At 43.3% G+C, this 23,587-nt stretch overlaps 1 protein-coding gene across 3 annotated transcripts in view; it reads left to right on the top strand.

Annotated features, from left to right (window-relative positions):
- Positions 1–16,404, top strand: part of slc6a9 (solute carrier family 6 member 9) — a 43,798-nt gene extending 27,394 nt beyond the window's left edge. For 2 of the 3 annotated variants that reach the window (XM_086172337.1, XM_086172336.1), the window contains exons 2-13: positions 3,017–3,173; positions 3,571–3,702; positions 4,013–4,289; positions 6,378–6,510; positions 6,625–6,759; positions 6,845–6,948; positions 8,218–8,455; positions 8,529–8,663; positions 8,747–8,846; positions 8,929–9,029; positions 10,458–10,628; positions 12,163–15,780. In XM_086172337.1, the coding sequence (XP_086028463.1) occupies positions 3,017–3,173; positions 3,571–3,702; positions 4,013–4,289; positions 6,378–6,510; positions 6,625–6,759; positions 6,845–6,948; positions 8,218–8,455; positions 8,529–8,663; positions 8,747–8,846; positions 8,929–9,029; positions 10,458–10,628; positions 12,163–12,387 (1,908 nt within the window). In that variant the 3' untranslated portion in view covers positions 12,388–15,780. Of the gene's footprint in view, positions 1–3,016; positions 3,174–3,570; positions 3,703–4,012; positions 4,290–6,377; positions 6,511–6,624; positions 6,760–6,844; positions 6,949–8,217; positions 8,456–8,528; positions 8,664–8,746; positions 8,847–8,928; positions 9,030–10,457; positions 10,629–12,162; positions 15,781–16,322 lie in introns of those variants that run through there. The other variant, XM_086172338.1, reaches the window with a different exon arrangement.
- Positions 16,405–23,587: the final 7,183 nt, after the last annotated feature.

Genomic DNA, 23,587 nt, shown 5'->3' with positions numbered 1-23,587 from the left:
TAATCTGACCTCTGACCTTTCACTTCGTTTGAAAAATTCTAGTTAAAATGAAAATAATAGTGAAATCCATAAAAAAAAAAATCACACTTATTTGTTTTATATGTGTATATAAATGTATACATATATAAATGTATATATGTGTGAGTTTCGCAATTTTGAATCATTGAATATTGACATATAAAAGGTAAAATTTTTAGATACATGATTCTTTTATATATATATGTATATATGTGTGTGTGTGTGTATATATATACATACTAGATATAAATACATTGATTCATTGATATATATATATATTTATATTTATATTTATATACATATATGTGTGTGTGTGTGTGTGTGTATGTATATGTGTGTTTGTGTGTGTATGTGTATGTATATATATTAGTTATTTAAATAATTGAATTTTGACCTCAATTTAAAAATAAGAAATTATGAATTTATGAATTCATTTATGAATTTATTTATATAAGATCAGTCATTTTGAATAATAGAATTTCGACATACCTCTAAAAGATAAAAATAAAGAAATAATTTAAATAACAATCATAAATACATTTTAATGAATTTATATTGGTTATTTTAAATCATCAAAAAATTACAAAAATAAAAATAAAAATACAAATAACTATTTTATAAACTGATGTTAAAACACATGTATAAATATGTGTATGTTTATTTTCTGTAGGGGCAGATGGAGGGGTGGGGGGTGCTTTCACTTTTTATTAAAACAGATCAGACTTAACAGTGTATGCTGTTTCCATGCACAACAAACACACACACACACACACACACACAGACCTAACTTAGGTCAGGGAGCAGGTCAAGAGCGAGGAGGCCATCTGATGGCGGCAGATGGAGGGATGGATGGATGGAGGGATGGATGGATGGATGGATGGAGGGATGGATGGATGGATGGAGGAGGAGAGGGGCTGGAAATCAGGACGTGGAAACTTCCGAATGCTTGTAGTCACATTTTTTCTCAACCAAAAGTTCAGAATTAGAACTGATCAATTGATCAATTGATTGATCGGAGGTAAAGTTTCTCCTTTCTCTTTTGGGGACTCACATTGGGGTTTGTCCTTGACATGATAAATGTCCCAGTTTAAAACCCAGTTTTGACAAAACCCAGAGGATTATTTCCTTATTTTATTTTATTTATTTTATCATTTTTAATTCTATTCTTTGATGTTCACAATTTAATGCTTCTACGCCGTCTGCCCCCAATTGTCCTTCTGGCACAAATCTTCTTTTTTCTTATTCTGATTCTAAAATCACACCCTTTATTATTTTTTTTCTTAGATAATCATCATTATTATTAATAGTATTATTATTATTTATATCATCACCATCAAGGTCGTTAATGTCATTTTTATTATTATTAGGATATTTATCGTCACTGTCATTACTGTCAAATAATTATGATTACTATTATTGTTGATTATAACATCATTATTATATTATTTTCATCATTGTTAGCTTTTTTATTATTATTACTATCATTATTATTGTAATTTCTGGACTGTTTTCTGGAAAAAAAAACATTAAAATTTAATAAAATACATATTGCTAACATCCACAAATATGTACTGGAAATGCATTTTTATGAACAGTGTCTGTAACACGGCCGATGAAAAAAGATGAATTACACAATAACACACCATTTTCCTTCTTCTGCAGCTGATCGCTATCTTTATTTTCCTCCTGCGCGCTAAAATCGTTAAAGTCGTCGTCTTCGTTGTCGGAATCCAACGGCCTCAGAATTTATTTTCGTCGGTCCGATGTGACGAAATATTTTGGCGGCGTGAAGCTGGTTCGCCCGAAAAACAAAATCCATAAATTAGCGTTTAAGCGTGTGAGAAAAAGTAGCTGCTTATAATCTGGAAAGTACAGCAAACATACACACTTTGGTCACCAAAAGGACACACAACTAATATTGTTCACAAGAAAATATAAAGATAAACCTACGGGTTTTCTGGCAAACTTGGATAAGGTGTTAAATTATGAATGGAAAAAAAAAAGATATTGAACCACCGAGTAAATGCGCACTGTATCCCCTTGCCATTTATTTATCCTTATTTTTATGTATTTATTTATTTTATTTTACTTTATTTTTTTTTTATTTTTTTTTTTGTTCACAAGAAAATATAAAGATAAACCTACGGGTTTTCTGGAAAAGTTAGATAAGGTGTTAAATTATGAATGAAAAAAAAAAAAGATATTGAACCACCGAGTAAATGCGCACTGTATCCCCTTGCCATTTATTTATCCCTTATTTTTATGTATTTATTTATTTTATTTTATTTTTTTATTTTTTTTGTTCACAAGAAAATATAAAGATAAACCTACGGGTTTTCTGGAAAACTTAGATTAGGTGTTAAATTATGAATGAAAAAAAAAAAAGATATTAAACCACCGAGTTAAATCTGTACGGTATCCCTTTGCCATTTATTTGTTTTTATTTTTGTATTGATTATTTTATTTTTATTTTTTCTAGAATTAAACATCTCACAGGCCTTTACTCCTGTTTACTCTTACAGTTAATTGATTGCATACAAAATTAATATCCTTATATTTCCTCATGCCATGTTGTACATATGTATTATGTGTTTATACTATATGTGCTCGATAAAAATAAAAAACTAAAATAGATAAGAAAAAATATATATATATATAAACAGAATTGAGGTTGATTGACAGGTCGGCTCGCGTGCTCATTGGCTGCATTTGACGCCGCAGAGTAAAGGTCACGGAGTCGGGTTCCAGGTTCTTCTTGGGCTCTTCAGATACGGTCGCCATGTTTGTTCCGCCGCCCTCTTGGACAACCGCTTCCCCGCCGCCGCCGCCGCCGCTGACTCATCTAAGAAGGAGGAAATGAGATTAAACACACTCGGTCCATTGGCGGCGGCGCGGCAGTTATCTCCCAAACACACACGCTACCCCACCACCACCACCACCCACTCCCCCCTCAAGTCACCTGTGTGTGTGTGTGTGTGTGTGTGTGTGTGTGTGTCAGAACGGAGCGGTTCCAGGTGAGCCGGTGAAGAAGGATGAGAACTCCCGCAGGGGAAACTGGGGCAACCAGATCGAGTTTGTCCTGACCAGCGTGGGGTACGCCGTGGGCCTGGGGAACGTCTGGAGGTTCCCCTACCTCTGCTACAGGAACGGAGGAGGTAGACTCACACACACACACACACACACACACACACACACACACACACACACATACACAGACCGTGTCGGCAGTATATTGATTGTAGGCTCACTTGCTAATCTTCATCGAGGCTGCAGGAAACTGTGTGTGTGTGTGTGTGTGTGTGTGTGTGTGTGTGTGTGTGTGTGTGTGTGTGTGTGTGTGTGTGTGTGTGTGTGTATCAACATGGAGACAAGGGTGTTGGATTCACCTGTTTGTCTTTAGTTTGACCGAGGTTCTCCTGACATACGTTTTACAAATATCAGAAAAAGATAAATATCAAGAGGTGATTCGCACACACACACACACACACACACACACGCATGCACAGAGAGAAGTGGTGTGTTGCGTCCTGAGTGTGTGTTTTCGTCCCTCAGGTGCCTTCATGCTGCCGTACTTCATCATGCTGGTCTTCTGTGGAATCCCGCTCTTCTTCCTGGAGCTCTCCTTCGGCCAGTTCGCCAGCCTGGGGTGTCTGGGCGTCTGGAAGATCAGCCCCATGTTCAAAGGTCAGTGTGTGTGTGTGTGTGTGTGTGTGTGTGCATTTTGGATGCTTCCGATGCATCAGCCCTTCACACTCCCAGCAGCTTCCTCGGCGTGATTGAACGCTTTGGATGCCTCCGAACGTGGCACCGGTGATTGACGGGTGACCCGTCCAGGTTAAGCCCCGCCCCTGACCTTAACAGCATCCGTGATTGGCTCCGCCCCCTGTCAGCTCCACCAATGAGAGGATGAGTTAATGTCGGGTGGTTTTGTAAGAACATAAAGCCGGACGTCTTCCAGCTAGGTGTGATCTCCACGCCTCTCCTGCTCCTGCAGGCGTGGGCTACGGCATGATGGTGGTCTCCACCTACATCGGCATCTACTACAACGTGGTCATCTGCATCGCCTTCTACTACTTCTTCATGTCCATGACCAACCTGCTGCCGTGGACGTACTGCAACAACCCGTGGAACACGCCCGACTGCAGCGGCGTGGTCAGCGGCGCCGCCGGCCTCAACGCCAGCCTGGCCAACGCCACCCGCAGCCTGGCGGCCGGCGTGGGCGAGGTGGTCAACCGCACCAAGAGGACCAGCCCCAGCGAGGAGTACTGGAGGCGAGTACCAAACACAAATTCGACTAATTTTATCCACGAAATACGGGGAAAAAAAAATTACGATACGAATACGAGAGCGCGGAAATCCAAATTGGAACGCGAACTCTCACCGTTCTCACATCGAAGAAGCTTCCAGCGTCCCTCACACACTCCGTCCAGGTTAGTTTGCACGAATCTGTATCTTTTAAATCTTATTTTGTGATTTGTTTTTTTTTTTTAAATAAACCCGCAACGTGGTGCGTGTGACCGATACGGCAACGCATCCGCCGTAAACGGGGAATAATTCATTAAACATAAGAACCAGCTTCTTGTCGCGTCCTTGTTGAGCCGCATTTTGTAATAACAGTGCATTTTGTAATAAACGTCCAAAATGTAATCATTTTTTCATTTCGTTTTGTAATAAAGCCGCATTTTGTAATAAATTTTGCCGCATTATGAAATAAGTTATTACATTTTGAGAAGATTATTACTAAATGCAATTGCAACTTTTTTATTTTCTAGGAAATGTAATAACATGGAATTTATAGAATATTCTCTGTTAATGCAACCTTTGAATAGTTTACTGATCGTAATTGCTAAGTGCTGCTACCAGGCTAAAACAGTGATACTAATAATAGGCCTAGCTTTTACAAATACTTTAAAGTAAAATAAAATACAATTAACAAACAAATAAACTAAGCTTTAGAATTGTTATTACACAATGCACCGTGTTATTATTTTCCTGGAGAATAAAAAAGTTGCAAGTGCATTTTGTAATAATCTTCTCAAAATGTAGTAACTTATTACATAATGCGGCAAAATTTATTACAAAATGCGTTGGGGCAGTTTATTACAAAATGGGACTTTATTACAAAATGAAATGAAAAAGTTATTACATTTTGGACGTATTTTACAAAATGCGGCTTGACAGGCCAACATTGATATTAATTGGAAAAATCTTCCTCCAGATTTAACAATGAACCTTTTCAAATGGACACGTTTTGCTTAAAATCTAAATATGAAACAAGCATAGCTTAAAACTATACAATATATAACTTAATATTGCACTCATGCAAAATCCTGTTTTTTGCCTGAGTAGCAGTGTATTAGCATAAGGTCGCTATGACAACTGTCAACAGAGAAGAGGGCGTTTATGGGTCCTGTTGTGATTTTTGTACCAAAAAATTTGGACCCGGTTTCCTTGGAAAAGAAAACACTGGGAGCCGCAATTACTTTTTGACGTCTAAAAATAAAGGTACCACTGTATATATTGCTTTTTATTAAATTTACACTTTGTATAAACAAGTGTGTAGTGTGTTGATTCTGAAATTCACAAAGTATTACAGAGAAAATTAAATTTCATTTATGTAATGAACTCATTTTGAGCTTTGGGCTTTCAGAGCGTGTAGCGCGGCCTTGACCTGAATTTTAAAAATAAATCAGGAAAAAATCACTGTCAGTAAACAATAAAAAATTATTATATTTGCAAAATATCTTCATAAATATTTATTTTACCTGGTTTATGGGACCTAATCGTGACTTTACCGGCTGACGTTATTTTGAGCGGCGAAAAATAATAAATATAATTTTATTTAATATTTCAAGATCACACTAATCTTCCAACTTAGAACTAAAAGTTAAAAAAAGGAATTAACACAAATGAAATACACTTCAATTAGATATTTAAAATTTATTTTCCCAAGCCACTCGGAGCCGCAGTGTAAAGATGAAAGAGCCGCGAGTTACTATTCCGGCTCTAATTGTCATTTGGTTTGGGTTTGCAGGCCAAATATAATTACAATGCCGGCCAAATTTGTCCCGCGGGCCAAAGTTTGACACCGTAGAAATTAGAGGGTGAACGGTTGTATCTTTAACATGTAACTGAGAAGGTGAATTGATGAATTTCCTGTCTGGCGGCGCTTTGATTGACAACGCGGACGCCGCCTCCCGGCCAATCACGGCCGGGATAAACACCGCGGGTCGGACGAATGAATGGAAAATGAGAACTCTATCAACGCCTCGGGCCTTTTTAAACCGACTCGTCCCTCGTTCTGCCGGTTCGTGATCCCAGATGTATAAATACGTAATAAAGAAACGTTCCTCCCGCAGGCACTACGTGCTGAACATCTCCGACGACATCGGGAACTTCGGCGAGCTGCGCCTGCCGATCCTGGGCTGCCTCGCCGTTTCCTGGTGTGTCGTCTTCCTCTGTCTCATCAGGGGCGTCAAGTCCTCGGGCAAGGTCGGCACCTGGTCTCCTCGCCGCCATGTGACCTTTGACCTATGCTGTATCTTCCGTTATCTATCCGAGATTAGCCTAGCACGTTAGCTCGCGTGTCTCACGGTGTGTGTCCAGGTGGTGTACTTCACCGCCACCTTCCCGTACGTGGTTCTGACCATCCTCTTCATCCGCGGCATCACCCTGGACGGCGCCATCAACGGCATCAAGTACTACCTGACGCCGCAGTGGCAGAAGGTTCTGGACGCCAAGGTACCGGCCGGAGGAAGACGGGAAAAACGGCGGGGAGTGTGGAGATGGAGACCCTAAGAAAATGTGTGTGTGTGTGTGTGTGCAGGTGTGGGGTGATGCTGCCTCACAGATCTTCTACTCCCTGGGCTGTGCCTGGGGCGGACTCATCACCATGGCGTCCTACAACAAGTTCCACAACAACTGCTTCAGGTACGTGGAATTTGTGAAAAAAATTATTTTATCTTATTTTATTTTTTTTGCTTTTGTTCGTGGTTTATTCCGCTTCACGGTCATGATGCGTGTAATAATTGCGTATTAACAGTCAGCCAGGAATCCCTGGAAAAACATCCGATAATAAATAGAAAAAAAAATGGATTCAAAGATTTTATTTTATTTTATTTTATTTCATTTCATTTCATTTCATTTTATTTTATTTTATTTTATTTTATTTTATTTTATTTTATTTTATTTTATTTATGTACTATGCATATTTATTTCTCTGTTTATTAATTTATTATCTAGTTTTTTATGTATTTATTTCTCTAATCATTTCATTTTATTTTATTTATGTTTTTTTTATTTATTGACATATTCATTATTTTATTTTATTTAATTTGTGTATTTATTTTCTATTATTTCACCAATTTCTTTTATGTATCTATTTTAATTTATCTATTTATTCTATTTGTATGTTTCATTTAGTTTCTTTATGCACGTATTCATTTATTTATTATTACATTTTATGTGTATGTATATTTGTTTTTTATTTTGTTTTAATTTATTTTACTTTATTTTAAGGTTTCATCCACATACGTTCATGTTACTTTTCTGGAAGTCGCATTCCAGAGGAACCCTGCAGATTTTTTTAAAATCCTGAAGCTTTTAGGCTTCATCGTCCCGGCGTCTGATCCAAAAAAAAGACAGGAAAGGAACGTGTGTCGAGTTTAGTTGCTAAAAAAAGAAGAAGTGATGAAGAGGAGGAGGAGGAGAAGGTGGCCTGAGGCAGAACTTCAAGGATATGGGTTTTTGAGGCGTAAGGGGGTGTAAGGGCGAGGGGCGGCCGAGATAAGGAGAGGAGGGAGAGGAGGCGGAGATAGCGGCGGCGGTGAAGGTGTGGGGGTGCGATGGGGGGAGGAGATAGGAGCCGGCGGCGGCGGCGGCGGCGGCGGGAGGGTCTCCGCGGGCCGTCACAGGCGAGGAAGGAGGCCGCCGGCGCCGTTTCTGTTGGCCTGCCAGGAACTTCAGGTGGCTTTATCGGCGCCCACAGCCGCCTAATCTGCTTGTTCTGCCCTGCCGTCCACACACACACACACACACACACACACACACACACACAGACAAGCGCAGTGGCCATTTTGAACGAATCAACTTTTTTTTTTCCCCCTCGGTGACTCCGAGCCGCAGTTCCTCTCCCGGCCACTAGGTGGCGCTTCTGTTTAGCATTGTTTGTAAACACGTCCATGTTGGATTGCTCCGCAGGGACAGCATCATCATCAGCATCACCAACTGCGCCACCAGCGTCTACGCCGGCTTCGTCATCTTCTCCATCCTGGGCTTCATGGCGCTCCACCTGAACGTGCCGGTGTCGGAGGTGGCCGACCACGGCCCCGGGCTGGCGTTCGTGGCGTACCCCGAGGCCCTCACGCTGCTGCCCATCTCGCCGCTGTGGTCGCTGCTCTTCTTCTTCATGCTCATCCTGCTGGGACTGGGGACTCAGGTGGGTTGCCGTGGAGATCCTCCTCCTCTTCCTCCTCCACCTCCTCCTCACCCTTCCATCCTTCTCCTTCCAGTTCTGCCTGCTGGAGACGCTGGTCACGGCCATCGTGGACGAGATCGGCACCGATTGGATCATCAGGAACAAAACGGTGGTGACCCTGTCGGTGGCCGTCGCCGGGTTCCTCCTGGGAATCCCGCTGACCACCCAGGTGACGCCTCCCGCGGCGACCGTCTCCTCCTCCCACGCCACGCCGCCGCCGTCCATCTCACACCCATCTGCTTCCTCCCGCAGGCCGGGATCTACTGGCTGCTCCTGATGGACAACTACGCCGCCAGCTTCTCGCTGGTCATCATCTCCTGCATCATGTGCATCTGCATCATGTACATCTACGGTGAGGACGCCGACCTTCTCGGGCCCCGGGGGGAAGCGGCGCCGGCGCGTGGGTTTAACGCGCCCCGCTCGTCGTCTTGCAGGTCACAGGAACTACTTCAGGGACGTGGAGATGATGCTGGGCTTCCCGCCGCCGCTCTTCTTCAAAGTCTGCTGGAGGTTCGTCTCGCCCGTCATCATCTCGGTGAGTCCACACGCACATGCTCACCGCTAGGCTAGCTTGGAAACATGCTATCCGCGCTACGCGGCGTGTTTTTTCACCCCCGAGCTCCTCTCGGTCTTTTCCTCTTCTGAATGTCGGGATATATATTTTTAGAGAGATATTTTTTCGGAATCTGACCTAGATTTCGTCTCGGTCCGACGCTAAGCCGTTTAGCTTCCGCCTGGCTCGGTTCCTCAACCGAAACCTCGGAGAGGGAATCTTTCCTGCCTGGCTAAAAGGACGCGGGGCGGCCGCTATCAACCGGCAGCGGCGCTAAGCCGCCGAGGGAACCGTGGCGGCGGATTAGCATTTTTTTCCCTTCTTTTTTTTTTTTTTTTTTTCTGTTCCCCCCTCCTCGCCGCTTTCGCGCTCCGAAAAACAAAAGCCGTCCCGCCGCGGCTGCTTTCGATCCCGCTCCGAAAAAGGGCAGCGAGCGACGGGGTTTTTTTTTTTTTTTTGTAACAACTTTGTAGTAAATGATTAATTACACATCCTTTCCATCCTCGCTCTGTTTTCAAATGTCATTTGATTTACCCTCTTTTTCACTGATTGATGGTTTTACAACGGCGTGACAAAGACAAATAGTCTTTAGGCAAAGTTGGAGGAGGATGTCTCGCCGTGTCTTCTCTTTGTTAAACACAATTACACAGCAGGGTAATAATAGCAAAAACTGTAATAAAATTGCTATTATTTTAGTTACTACTGTGTAATAACTGTTATAACACAGTGATTACACAACGTGGTACTAACAGGTCAAATTGTAATAGCATCACTATTACAGTTATTTCCGTGTCATAACAGTTATTACATATTTTAATAATGTTAGAGTCATTTTGTTAACTTTGTGATAACCGCTATTTGCAGTTTTAATGTTATAGTTATGTAGTAACTGTGTAATAATAATTATTACATAGTTATTACACAGCAGGAGTCTACGAGGTAAAACTGTAATAACATAGATATTACACAGTTTTAATGTTAGAGTCATTTTGATCACTGTGTAATAGCAGTTATTTACATTTTTAATGTTATAGTTACATAGTTAACTGTGTAATAACTGTCATTACAAAGTTAACTACATAACTAACATTAAAACTGTGTAATAACTATGTTATTACACAGTTATTTCTGTGTCATAACAGTTATAACACATATTGATGGTATGGTTATATAGTTAACTGTGTAATAACAGTTATTACACGTTTTCATTTATCGTTAGATAATTAACTGTGTAATAACAGTTATTACACAATTTTAATGTCAGTTATTTTGTTCACTGTTTGATATCAGTCACACTTGATGAATGACTGAAAATTATAGCAAACCCTACACACGAACACATATCTTGTTATTTGCATATCAAAATGAATTACGTTACCATGGCGATGCCCACCCTCCCCTCCCCCGCAGTTCATCCTGATCTTCACGGTCATCCAGTACAAGCCCATCACCTACAACGACTACGTTTACCCCGGCTGGTCCCTCGCCATCGGCTTCGCCATGGCGCTGTCCTCCGTGGTCTGCATACCCGTCTACGCCCTCTACAAGATCTCCAAGTCCCCCGGCGCCACCTTCAGGGAGGTAGGACGCCGTGCCTGAGGCCGCCGCCACACCCAGGCTCCGCCCCCTTGTCTTTTTTCTTTTTAAATCGATTTCTAATCACTTTAACTGGCTTATAGGAAGCTAAGATCTCATTTTAGGGGCATTAATTAGCGCGCTAATTAGCCAGAGCCAATCCGATACGGCCAAAATATCAGAGCTTTTCAAATCAAATTTATTCGCAGAATGACTTTAAATGTACATATTAATGATAACGACTTTTTAAATTTACACATATGTTTGTGTGTGTATATACATATATATATATATATATATATATATATATATATGTATATAACATTGCAATATGTAATAAGCTAATGCTATGAAGATAAATTTGAATTTTTATATTAATGTATATATGTAGATACACATACAAATATACATATATATGTATCTGCAGCTGTACTGTTTTTTTTTTATTGATTTGTTAGTGATTAGACTTAAAATACCAAGATAGATATTTGTCTGAAAATTTTTGTATGAATAGACAGACACGTATAAGTGTCAATTATAAATGTCTTTTTGATTTTCTTTAATTGATTTGTCTATGGTTAGTGTTAAAATACCTCCATATATATAAATAGATATGTAGGTACGTATGGACATACACACATATATGTGTAAAAATGTCATTAAGACATCTTCCAGAAAAGTATGTGTATGTGTGTATATATCTTGCATATATATATATATATATACATATATATATATATACACACATACACATACATTTGTATAAACATTTATTGACATCTTGATTTATCTTGATCGCGTCAGCTTATTACATATCATAATGTTATTACAGTGTTACTACATGTCTATGTCATCACTTTTTTAACTCTTAATTTAAACAAATGTCATTCAGCCCAGACAACATATATGTATTTTGTCGATGCCATTTCTAGTTTACATGTGTGTGTGTGTGTGCATGTGTGTGCGTATATACATATATATCGCCATCGCCATGGTAACGTAACTCATTTTAATATGCAAATCAGAAGATATATGTTCGTGTATAAGGTTTTATGTATGTATATACATATATGTATATATATCACATATATATACATACATAAAATCTCCAGCTATGCTACTTGATTTTTTAATAGATTTGTCTGTGATTAGTGTAAAAATACTTCCATATATATAAATAGATATATAGACATGCATGGACACACACTCATATATGTGAAGTAACATAAAACATATTTTTGAATTAATTCCAGAAAGTATTTGTATGTGTGTGTGTGTGTGTGTGTGTATACGGATATATGTGGATATGTACATGTATATATACACACATACACACACACAGACACATTTGTAAAATTCAAATTTATTGACATCTTGGTTTATCTCGACAGCATTAGCTTATTACATAACTCAATGTTATTACGCGTTATTACAGTGTTATTACAGTGTTATTACATGTGTTATTACATGTCTATGTCGCCGCTGTGCGAATTCAAACGACCGCGTTTTCCCGTGACCCTCTCCGACCGCCCGTCCCCAGCGGTTGAAGCACGCCTGCCGGCCGCATCCGAAGTGGGGCCCCGCCCTGCAGGAGCACCGGACGGGCAGCTACGCCCCGATGGTCTGCGGGGAGGAGCTGAACGACCTGAAGGAGGAGCAGCAGAGCAACGAGGAGGAGAAGGAGAGGAAGGATGACATCAGCCTCACCATCCAGGGCAGCAACGGCTCCACCAACACACACAACAACCCCAACCCCAGCGCATAGACGGGCCCAGACCCGCTTTCCTCCACCTCCACCTTCTCCACCTTCTCCACCTCCTCAACCCTTCTTCTCCATCCTCATCCCCCGCTTTCCCGCAGTCCTCTGTGGGGGAGATCCTGTTCGCTGGAGACCTTTACATATTGTAAGGGCTTATTATATCTACCCTTAACCTCTTCTGTCTCGCAGTGTGTGTCGTCTCCAGAAAACAAAAAGACGAGAGTAAGAGAGAAGAAAGGAAGAAAACAAACGGGGTCATCGTCCAAATGATATGTGTGTGTGTGTGTGTGTGTGTGTGTGTGCAGTGTGTTTTCTTTACCTGTCCGAGATGCCGCGGTAGATTGCGAAAGCGTGTTTCTGCAGCACTGACACACACACACACACACACACACACACACCACCGAACACACTCGACAGCACACAGTGACCTCAGATGTAATCCTGTTCTTTTATTTTGGAAAAAAAAAAAAAAAAATGAAACGCCGCTTCTCCTTATAAGGATGTTAACAAATGACGTCGATCTGCTAAGAAAAAAAAAAACTCACTCAAAAAACACACACACACACACACACACTGTTCTCTGCCAGAGAGATAAACATGTTATTCAGTGTATTGGAGGTGCGTTCAAGGGGCGTCGGAAAATTCTGATTCCGTGGCGCCGCTTTTTCCGTTGGCAGACATTTCGGCGTCGATCGGCGTCCGAGTCTGAGGGGTCGACCGTCCCTTGACCGCCGATGCAAAACCAATAATCGGGTATTGATCTTTGGTGTTACGTTTGGTGTTACAACCAATAAAAATAGCCCGTCCTTCCGATCGTTCTCGCATAAGACCGTCTTTTGCAGAGAGGTCATGAAGGTGACCTCCAGCGCTCTCGCTGTCAGAAAACACACACACACACACACACACACACACACACACGGGAGGATGCGCGTTAATTTAAAAAAAAAAAAAAAAGCCAGCTCTCCTTAAGTCTTCCAGGCGTCGGCAAGTCGGAACGGAAGATTCCAACTGGAGGAGGCGGTCAGTGAACGCATCGCTCTCTGGCTGTGGCTACAAGCTAAGCTAACATTTAGCCCGAGGCAAAGCGTGAGGTTGCTGCAGACCCCCAGGACAGTGTTTTTTTTTTTTGTTTTTTTTTTTTTTTTTAAAGAAGCCGGCGTGATCGGGCCCGACGTAGCACAAGAATAAATTAGCATTTTCTCTGCAAAGCACACTCTGGAGGCCTGGAACTGCTTCCCGTGGGGGGCTGCAGCAACCGAAACACCCCAGGATTTTAACGGTGTCACGCTGGAAGCTCCGTTTTAACTCTCTTTATTGCGGGATAAACCATTTAAATGTTGATAAAGGGAGGGGGGGGGGACGATTAAATCGCAAAACAGGACTGCCTTCGCGGCGCCTCATTGGCCAGAGAAGGGGCGAGCGTGAACTTTTTTTTTTTTTTTCTCCCCTCCAACCCCCACCCACTCCCACTCCCACTCCCACCCCGTGCACAGTCTTGGTGTGTTAATGCTGTAGTCAGTGGGTTCATCTCTCCCTCCTCCCCTCCACCCTTTGTACAGTAATGTAAAAAAAAAAAAAGCAACAAATATATACTCGGACTGTGTTAATGTGTATTTTCCTCTTATTTTTTCTAGGGGGGATTTGGGGATCGGTGTGTTTACGGGGTGGGGTGGTGGTTGGGGGGGGGGGGGGGGTCATTCTTTTTATTTTTAGAATTTTTTTTTTATTTTTCATTTCCTGGTAGCGTAAACGTAGCCGGCGTCAGGTAGTGTGTGTGTGAACCCTGTGTGTAGTGGAGTAGCTCTTCCTGCCGAGTCTGCAGGCGTAGTGTCGATGTATCTCTAATCTACAAGAACTAGCCAAGTCCTATCTGCTACTCGTATCCCATAATATGCATTATTTTTTTTTTTTTATAAATGAAAGCAACAAACAAACAAACAAACAAACACACACGCGTGCGTGTTTAATTTTATTTTATTTTTTTTTTACTAAATGAAAAGATGTGTTTCGTCTTCAGTTTTCGGGGCCTTTTTTTTTTTCTGACGAGTTCTTAAGGAAAGACGATAAGATAAGGCCGGCTGATATCAAAATAATAATCGATATAACAATAATGATAATAATAAAAGCAGTGCCAAACAAAAAGCTTGGGATCGAAACTTGAACTATTAGGGGAAAAATAAATACAATAAATAGATGGTGTTTTTTTTTAATGTTAGCTCGCGCTACAAAGCGGCGGCGGCGAGCATTTCAGCGTCATGGCACCTCTGTTTACTTTTTTTTTTGTTTTAAATTGTTTTCTTGGTGGTCGTGAGAACAAACAGTCTGAATTTCTTTGATTTGTTATTTTTTTAATTTTTTTTTTTTTTTTTCCTACCGGATTAAAATGCTTATAAATCAATAAACAAACAGAAAACTGAGCACAACCGACACCAGAACGAGTAAATCGGATGATTCCACTTCTCAAGTTGGTGGTCGTCAATAGCAACCGGCCGGGAGGGGGGGGGGGGGGGGGTTATCTGGATGCTAAAGCTAATTTTAAGTGGGAAACAGGAGTCGCGTTGAAACCCGGGATTTCGGGATTGAGTCGCGCCGCTCGGACGCTAACATCCAAGGCTCCTGCGACACGGTTGCCTAGGCGACGATCTCAATGCGACGTGGGCTGTTTTCCACGCACGGCGTTTGAGTGGCTACGAGCTAGCATTCGGAATAGCATCAACGACTCGCGTGAAGCGTCCCGGGGGAAACCGGGATGTCGTGATTTTAACTGCAGCGGTTGATTTTTAGTCTTGCACAGCTTCGGTACGATGTGAAAAAATATATAATTAAGAAGTATATATTTCTGAAGCCTTTTTAAAGCATTTAAAAGGCCGCCTCTCCCGTCCGGAGTGTTACTTCGAAGCACAACGGCCGTGAAAAGAGAAACTGTGACTGTTTTTTTGTTCATTTTGAAATTTTACTTTTTTTTTTAGTTCTGCCGTGTTCCCGCGGTTCTCCGATGTTACCTCTTGAATCTCGTACCGCCAGCTAGCGTGGAGAACCACCGGTGTGTGTGTGTGTGTGTGTGTGTGTGTGTGTGTGTGTGTGTGTGTGTGTGTGTGTGTGTGTGTGTGTGTGTGTGTCTCCGCCTCCTGGGTCGGACTTCGCTGTCCGTGCTACGTCGCGGCTATGCTAATGTCTGCTGTCTCGAGGCGGTGGCGGCGGAGAGGAAAAGCACACGTGAAAAGAAAACACAGTTCCTTCTGGTACCTTCTATCAGTATCTATCTATCTAACCGCGTCTGTTCTTCTCGTTCTTCAACCTTTTAGGGCCAAAATGCTTTGAAAACGTCGTAGTCCTGTCCGCTGTATATCGTAAAGCTGTTGAATTACATTGGTAAATAAAAATTTATTTTAAAGATCAGCCCGCCTCGTTCCTGAGCCTCTGTGACACACACACACACACACACACACACACACACACACACAAAAACATTAGCTTTCACGAAACGTTAGCTTGAATCTTAAATCTAACGTGACGTATGTTACAGTCAGGAGATGCCTGGCCATGTTAGCCTAGCTGGCTAGCTTTGTAGCTGCTGCTAACACCTGCAGCCTATCTTTCCTCGGGTGTCTGGACCCTTGCTCCGTTAGCTTTGCGCGCGAGTTCCTGTCGTTGCTAATAGCAGATAGCAGGTAATGGCCTGGGCTAACACCTGCTAACAAAAGCATCACATCCTACCTTTACTCTGGTATCCTGACCAGATCATGTAATTTTCGTGTCATGGGTCACATGATGTCAGGGTCAAAGGGTCATATGGTGTCACATGATGTCAAGGTCACATGGTGTGGCTGCCTGCTGCTGTCCAGCAGATGTCCTCGGCCGTCTGATGGAGACCCTGCGGGGACGGATGGTCGCATCCTTCGGTGCTGTTAAGCACTTTTTTCTTTCTTGCTGTTTTGCAGAAATTCACCAGAAAGCTGGAGTTTGTTCTGAGTGGCAGTCTGGAGTTTGGCCACTAGATGGGGCTAGAGAGCCATTTTCTGCGATGAAGTGAAACAAACGTATTGCCTTTTTGTTTGTGTGTGTGTGTGTGTGTGTGTGTGTGTGTGTGTGTGTGTGTGTGTTTGTGTGTTTGTAGTGTCCTACTGTCTTTGGTCTAATTTGTTTTATTGTCATTGCTGATCAGCCCAAATTTAGTTGCGCATTCCCTGCTAACAGTGCAACACAAGGTGCTACGTTAACTGCACAATAAGACCCACACACATACACACACACATGCACACACGCTCACACAGCCCCTGGACTGAAATCCAAATTTGATTGAATCAAAATAAAAGTGAATAAAATTGTCATAGCCAAAAGGGAATACTAGCATCATAAGGGAAGAGCAATCAGAATGGGAGTTAAAAAAAAAATAAAAGGATGATTATTAAGTAGAATTAAAATTAAAATACACAGAATTAAATCTTTAAAACAGCATTTAAAGACACAAATGACAAAATGATCATTTATTGATCTCTGAACCTATGATGAATCACTTTGCAGTACCGATGGTGGCCAGGAGAGGGAGACAGCTGCATGTTCAGCCTGCTCTACAATGCTGTGTGTGTGTGTGTGTGTGTGTGTGTGTGTGTGTGTGTGTGTGTGTGTGTGTGTGTGTGTGTGTGTGTGTGTGTGTGAGTCGAATTGCAACTACAAAAATGGGGTCAAATGTGTGTGTGCGGGTATGGGGGCTCATGATTGTTATTCAGATCGCAGCTCAGCCGTCACCGTGATGTGCTCTGCTAGCGGCTAACGTTAGCCTGGCAAATTTTAGCTCCACGACATCACATCACACGGCAGTTTAATATTTATTCTTAAAATAACGAACATCCTTTCCCGTCTGTCACCCCCACCCATACGGTGTTCTCACAATAGCTAGCTATTAGCTTAGCAGACCAATCTAAGAGTGTCGCCTTTTCACGCGTCTGACATCGATGTGGATTTTATTATACATGACAGTTCGAAGTCGATTAATGAATAGTGACGCTATGATTGGTGAAACAGACGGACATTTTTTGGCGTGATTCCTCTTCACCCATAGGTACTAAACGGACGAAAAAAAAAACGGTACGTTAATGACCTTGGAGGTGATGAATGATCCGGCCTCTGGGCTGGAGAGCCTGCCATCAATAGTAATGAACTTCCTGAGGAATCAACTGGAGGAGACATCCAGGGGAGGGAGAACAAGCTGATGCTTCAGAGCGTTAGCTGATGCTACAGAGCGTTAGCTGATGCTACAGAGCGTTAGCTGATGCTACAGAGCGTTCGCTGACGCTACAGAGCGTTAGCTGACGCTACAGAGCGTTAGCTGATGCTACAGAGCGTTCGCTGACGCTACAGAGCGTTAGCTGATACTGCAGAGCGTTAGCTGATGCTACAGAGCGTTCGCTGACGCTACAGAGCGTTAGCTGACGCTACAGAGCGTTAGCTGATGCTACAGAGCGTTCGCTGACGCTACAGAGCGTTAGCTGATACTACAGAGCGTTAGCTGATGCTACAGAGCGTTAGCTGATGCTACAGAGCGTTCGCTGATGCTACAGAGCATGATGCTACCAGGAGGTCCGGAGGTGTATGCTTTTAGATTGACAGACAAGAGGAGGCCACCCAGTGCTCTGGTGTGCAGCGGTCCTTTATCCGAACCCATTGACACACACACACACACACACACACACTCACACTCTCGCTCTCTCTCACACACACACACGCACGAGTAAAGCTAATAATACAGTCTCTCACTTAAATTCAATCTGCCGAGCGTGACCTCGTTCCAGTCCGGCCCTGCAGCCACGAACCTCCATGTTTTTGGAACATGCAGATTCAGATGTGCTGCAGAATTGTGGGCTTTGAACAGAGCTGGTCTGGAAGCTTCAGTCTGGACCCTCCGGTCTAGAAACCCCTGGTCCTGAAGCCTCCAAAGTGGGAGCTGTGGTCTAGAAGCTCCATTCTGGAGGCTCCTGTTTAAGAATCTCCTGTCCAGAAGCTCTTTTCTGGAATTCCTGGTCTGGTTCCTCCAGGTTCCAAGCTCCGTTCAGGAAGCTCCAACCTGGAAGATCAGATCTAGGAACCCCCCGTCTGGAATCCTCTCTCGAAGCCCTAGCCTGGAAGCCCTCCATGTGGCAGATCTGCTCTGGAAGCCCCTGGTGTGGAAGCTCCAGCTCAGAAACTCTGGGTCCAGCAACTCCAAGCTGGAAACCCCTGGTCTGAAATCTCCAGTCTAGAAGTTCTGGTCTGGAGAGCCTTGATGTGGAAGCTCTGGTCTGGAAGCTCTGCTCTAGAAGTCCCCACTGCCGGAAGTTCTGGAAGCCCAGAAGCTCCTGGTCCGGTAACTCCAGCCTGGAAACCTCTAATCTTGAAGCTCCTGTTTAAGAGTCTACAGTCCAGAAGCTCTTTTCTGGAATCCCTGGTCTGGTTCCTCCAGACTTCAAGCTCCGTTCAGGAAGCTCCAACCTAGAAGATCAGATCTAGGAACCCCCAGTCTGGAATCCTCTCTCGAAGCCCTAGCCTGGAAGCCCTCCATTTGGATGATCTGGTCTGGAAGCCCCTGGTGTGGAAGCTCCAGCTCAGAAACTCTGCTTTGGAATCCCCGGTCCAGAAGACCCTGATCCAGCAACTCCACGCTGGAAACCCCTGGTCTGAAATCTCCAGTCTAGAAGTCCTGGTCTGGAGAGCCTTGATGTGGAAACTCTGGTCTGGAAGCTCCGCTCTAGAAGTCCCCACTGCCAGAAGTTCTGGAAGCCCAGAAGCTCCTGGTCCAGTAACTCCAGTCTGGAAACCTCTAATCTGGAAGCTCCAGTCTGGAGACCCTCCTCGGTCTGGGAGCTTCACCTTCTCCATGTTTTATTCATGTCCACCTCCAAACGGCTTCATCCATTGTTAATACGGGGGTGGTGGGGGTGAATTGATTGGCGCCACGGCTTTAAATCTTTAAACAGAGACGCTGCATTCCAGGGTAGCGGTTTCCACGGCGATCGATGAAACACGATGGGGCGGCAGGCGTTGCAGTGAAAATGAAAATATTTTGATTTTCCTTTTTTTTTTTTTTTTTTTCACGTCTATCTGATCGGTAAAGTCGAAACTCAGGCGGTGGCCTGATTTAAAGTTTTCTGTTGTTTAAAGCAGAATGAACACACACACACACACACACACACACACACACACGTGTTCACACACCTCGCAGTCAAAACAGGAACACGGTTTCTCCCTGCGGAGCGATGTAATCCCTTTGTTTTATTATCTCATACGTCAGAATCGCTGACAGCTGTCAAGGTGTGAGGGCCGGGGCGGGGGTTGATGGACGTGCACGCGTGTGTGTGTGTGCATGTGTGTGTGTGTGTGATCTGCAGCCGCAGGCGTTAATAACATAAAGTCTCTCTTAGCCTCCATTCAGCTGTATTTGACAATCCGCCCGCCGATTAGTGGGACAAATGTTGGCCTGTGGCTTCGGAGCTGCTGTTGTTGTTGTTTTTGACGGCCATTTGTGCAGCCGTGTGTGTGCGTGAGCGCGCAAAAAGCGTAATGAAAACCCCCTGTTTGCGCCCGCTCGGAGGCGCCGCGCAGGTTTCTGTTATCGATAGGAAACCTGATTGCGATTTCCAGCTCCGGTATATGTGAGTCACCCACCAAAGAGTCGTTTGAGTCGTTTGTTTTGGGAGTGAACACTGAGCCACTGAGTGATTTGTCAGTGGTGTTCCTGGATGATTCGTTCATTGAGTTACTGAGCGATTCATTTGTTGGGTTACTGAGTGAGTCATTCGTTTTGCGATTGGATCTCTGAATTACTTTGTGATCTATGGGCTTTGTGAATGGGGAGGGTAACTCTAAACCAGTGATTCATTCGTTAAGTTCCCGGATGATTCGTTCATTGAGTTACTGAGCGATTCATTAGTTGGGTTATTGAGCGAATCTTTGAGTTTGGAGGGCAACCTGAGCTACTGAATAACATGTCTGTATTGCAAGTTGGGAGGGCTTGCCTGAGCTACATAGTGATTCGTTTGTTTAGTTACTTAGTAAGTAAATTTATTTCTGAGTCGGGAGGCTACACTGAGTGATTCGTTAGTAGAGTTCCTGGTTGATTCGTTAGTAGAGTTCCTAGTTGATTCGTTCATTGAGCTACTGAGCGAGTCTTTTTTTTATTCTTGTTGTGAATGGGAGGGTCACTCGGAGCCGCTGATTGATTCGTTCATTGAGTTCCTGTACGATTCGTTCATTAGTTACTGAGCGATTCGTTTGTGGTGTTGCTTTCGTTTTGTGAGTTTGGAGGGCTACCCTGAGCCACCGAGTGAAGCGTCCGTATTGCGAGTGGGGAGGGCCACTCTGAGCTTCTGAATGATTCGTTTATTTAGTTACTGAGTGAGTAATTAATTTTGTGAGTAGGGAAGGCTACTCTGAGCTACTGAGTGATTCATTCAAGGAGTTATTGAGTGAGCTGCTCATTTTGTGAGGTGGCAGGGCTGCTGTGAGCGCCGTGTGATTTGTTTTGTTCGCGGTTCATAGCTGGCAGGGAAACGAGTTGGAATAAGACACCGGAGCCGCTTCTTCCCCCCGGGCAACTACAATGATTCACTTAATTTATTTCTACAAATGCACGGGGAAAAGCGGTCGTAAAAGGTGACATGTTGTCTAGTCTTTTATCTGCAGTTAGCTACTTCGCAGCAGCAACGACAAGTAAGCAAATGAGTCAATAGAAACGAGGACTCGTGACTCAAGAGTCCGTAAAATGACTCAGGGGTTTTGAACGATTCACTCACTGATCGTACATCACTTGTTTCTGGACATGAAACAGATCAGACGCCGTCAGAGACGCGGTTCAGAACTGAAGGAGGAGGAGGAGGATTAAGGGATGCAACCGGCGCGTTCTGCTTTTTCTTATTTTCTCTTTCTACCCCCCCTTCCCCCCTCTTCCTCCTCCTCCTCCTCCTCTTCACAGGGTATGAGGTGTTTTCATTTACAAAGCGAGTTGGGAGAGAGAACAGTCCTAATTACGGCTGGTCCCTGATGGGAGAAGCTGCACCGGGATGAAGGGATTTATTCAAAACACACACACACACACACACACACACACACACAAACGCAGAGTGTTACTGTCTTCATGGGGCCCTGCCAGAGACGTTCCGCCCTCTCTTAGGGTTTTATTCGGTTTGTTTACGTGATGATTTAAACGCCGCTGTCGTTGTGATGCCCTGATATGGTTAAATGTTTGGAGAATTTCATTAAAAATCAGAGAATCCTGTCCAAATCGCAGCCAAGATCTGCTGTCCCCAAATATGATGCTAAACTACGCCCTCTAGTGGCCAGTGTGTGGAACTGCAGCTCAAAGCCATGATTAGGAGGCCATTTTTTTTTGCTAGCTAGCTAGCATTTAGACACTGGCAATGTTCGCAAGTGTTGTCAGAAGATATGCACTTTGTACACACACACACACACACACACACAGTGCTACTGTCTTCATGGGGACCTCCCAGCGACATGCCCCCCCCCCCCTTTCTTATTTTATTATTCTGTTTGTTTACATGTTGATTTAAACCCTTGCCATTGCCGTGATCCCCCGAAACGGTGAAATGTTTGGAGAGTTTCATTAAGAATCATATAATCTCAATCAAAGATCTGGTTTCAACCCTTAAACTGATGCTAAACTGCGCCCCCTAGTGGCCAGTGTGTGGAACTGCAGCCTGAAGCAACGCTGGGCCTTATTTTAGCTAGCTAGCATTTACACACACGCAGAACCGTCGCAGAACCAACCAAGTGTTGTCAGAAGACGTGCAATTTTTACACACACACACACACACACACACACACACAAATACACGGTTTAGTGACTGACAACAAGAATCTTTTAACGTAGCAGACGTTTACCTGCTACAGCAAAGTGAGATTGAGACTCTTTATCCTTTTTCATACCCGTGTGTGTGTGTGTGTGTGTTTGTGTGAGTGTGTGTGTGTGGATCCCCCCCCCAGAGCACCTAAGCCTGGTGTCAGAAAAGCAGTAATAGGAGTGTGATGCTAAGAGTGCACTTACGCCGCTGGATGTTTAACTGTGTGGGGGGTGATGGGGTGACGAGGGTAAAATTTGGGGGGGTTCTGGATAAGGGGGGCGAGTGGGAGGATCTAGAACGAAATACAAATCCATCTTGAATCCGAGGCATTATAATTCTTCCCTTTCTCTCTCTCACCCCATCGCCCCCGGAACACAACGCGACTTGTTAGCCGACTTTATGGACCAATTTATGTGCAAAATAAAAAAAGTGTGGAGGGCGTCGCCTGCATACAAACAGGATATGTGTGTGTGTGTGTGTGTGTTTGTGTGCTCGGGTTTGTGTGTAGTAGGAGGGAAGACGGTGAAACGACTGCTCTGCTCTTGCAGACATTGGAGTGTGATGTTAATTATCCTGATGTGGGTGGGTGGGGCACGTGGCCCAGAGGGTGTAGGAGGAGCTCATTAAAATCCATGCTCACACACACACACACACACACACGCACACACAGAGATGCACACACGCGGACATGGACCTGCACACACACATATATACGCGTGCGGTGACACACTCGGCTTCACAAAGACACAATTAGGCGCAAAGTAATGTACCTCCTCAGTGACGGGAAAGTTTTTTTTCCACGCACTGGCTGGTGCACGTGCACGCACGCATGCACACACACACACACACACAGACAGATATTGGCATGCACAAAACACTGTGCACACAGTAAACAAATGACTCTGTATATGGGTCAGTGCATTTTTGTTTTTGTTTTTTTTCACCGCCATGGTGTGATTAGAGAGATCAAGATGTCATCGGACACACACACACACGAAAGCGCGCACAACACACACACCGCCTGCATGCCAGCGTGCACGGATCATCTAGATGGGTAATCATTCCCACCTACGCTACAACACTTTCCTGGTGGAGTTAAAGTGATCACAGCAGAGAAAATCAAAAGCGATCAAAAATATTTCTATATTTAGTTATTCTATTATCTATCCCAATTCAATTTATTGTATTATCATAATTATTTAGTATTATTATTTCAAGTTCTTATTTTTAATCTATTAACTATCTCTATTATCTATTCCATTTATTATATTATTATAATTATTAATTAGTATTTCAAGTTTTTAGTCTTTATTTTTATTCTGTTATCTATTCTATCTATTTATTATATTATAATATTCTGTAATTATTTATTA

The sequence above is a fragment of the Fistularia commersonii genome, chromosome 25, assembly GCF_037954325.1.
Source record: "Fistularia commersonii isolate RoL2024-O1a breed Wild chromosome 25, RoL_Fcom_v1.0, whole genome shotgun sequence".
In the NCBI taxonomy this organism is placed as follows: Eukaryota; Metazoa; Chordata; class Actinopteri; order Syngnathiformes; family Fistulariidae; genus Fistularia; species Fistularia commersonii.
This window is presented reverse-complemented; position numbering and strand designations above follow the sequence as displayed.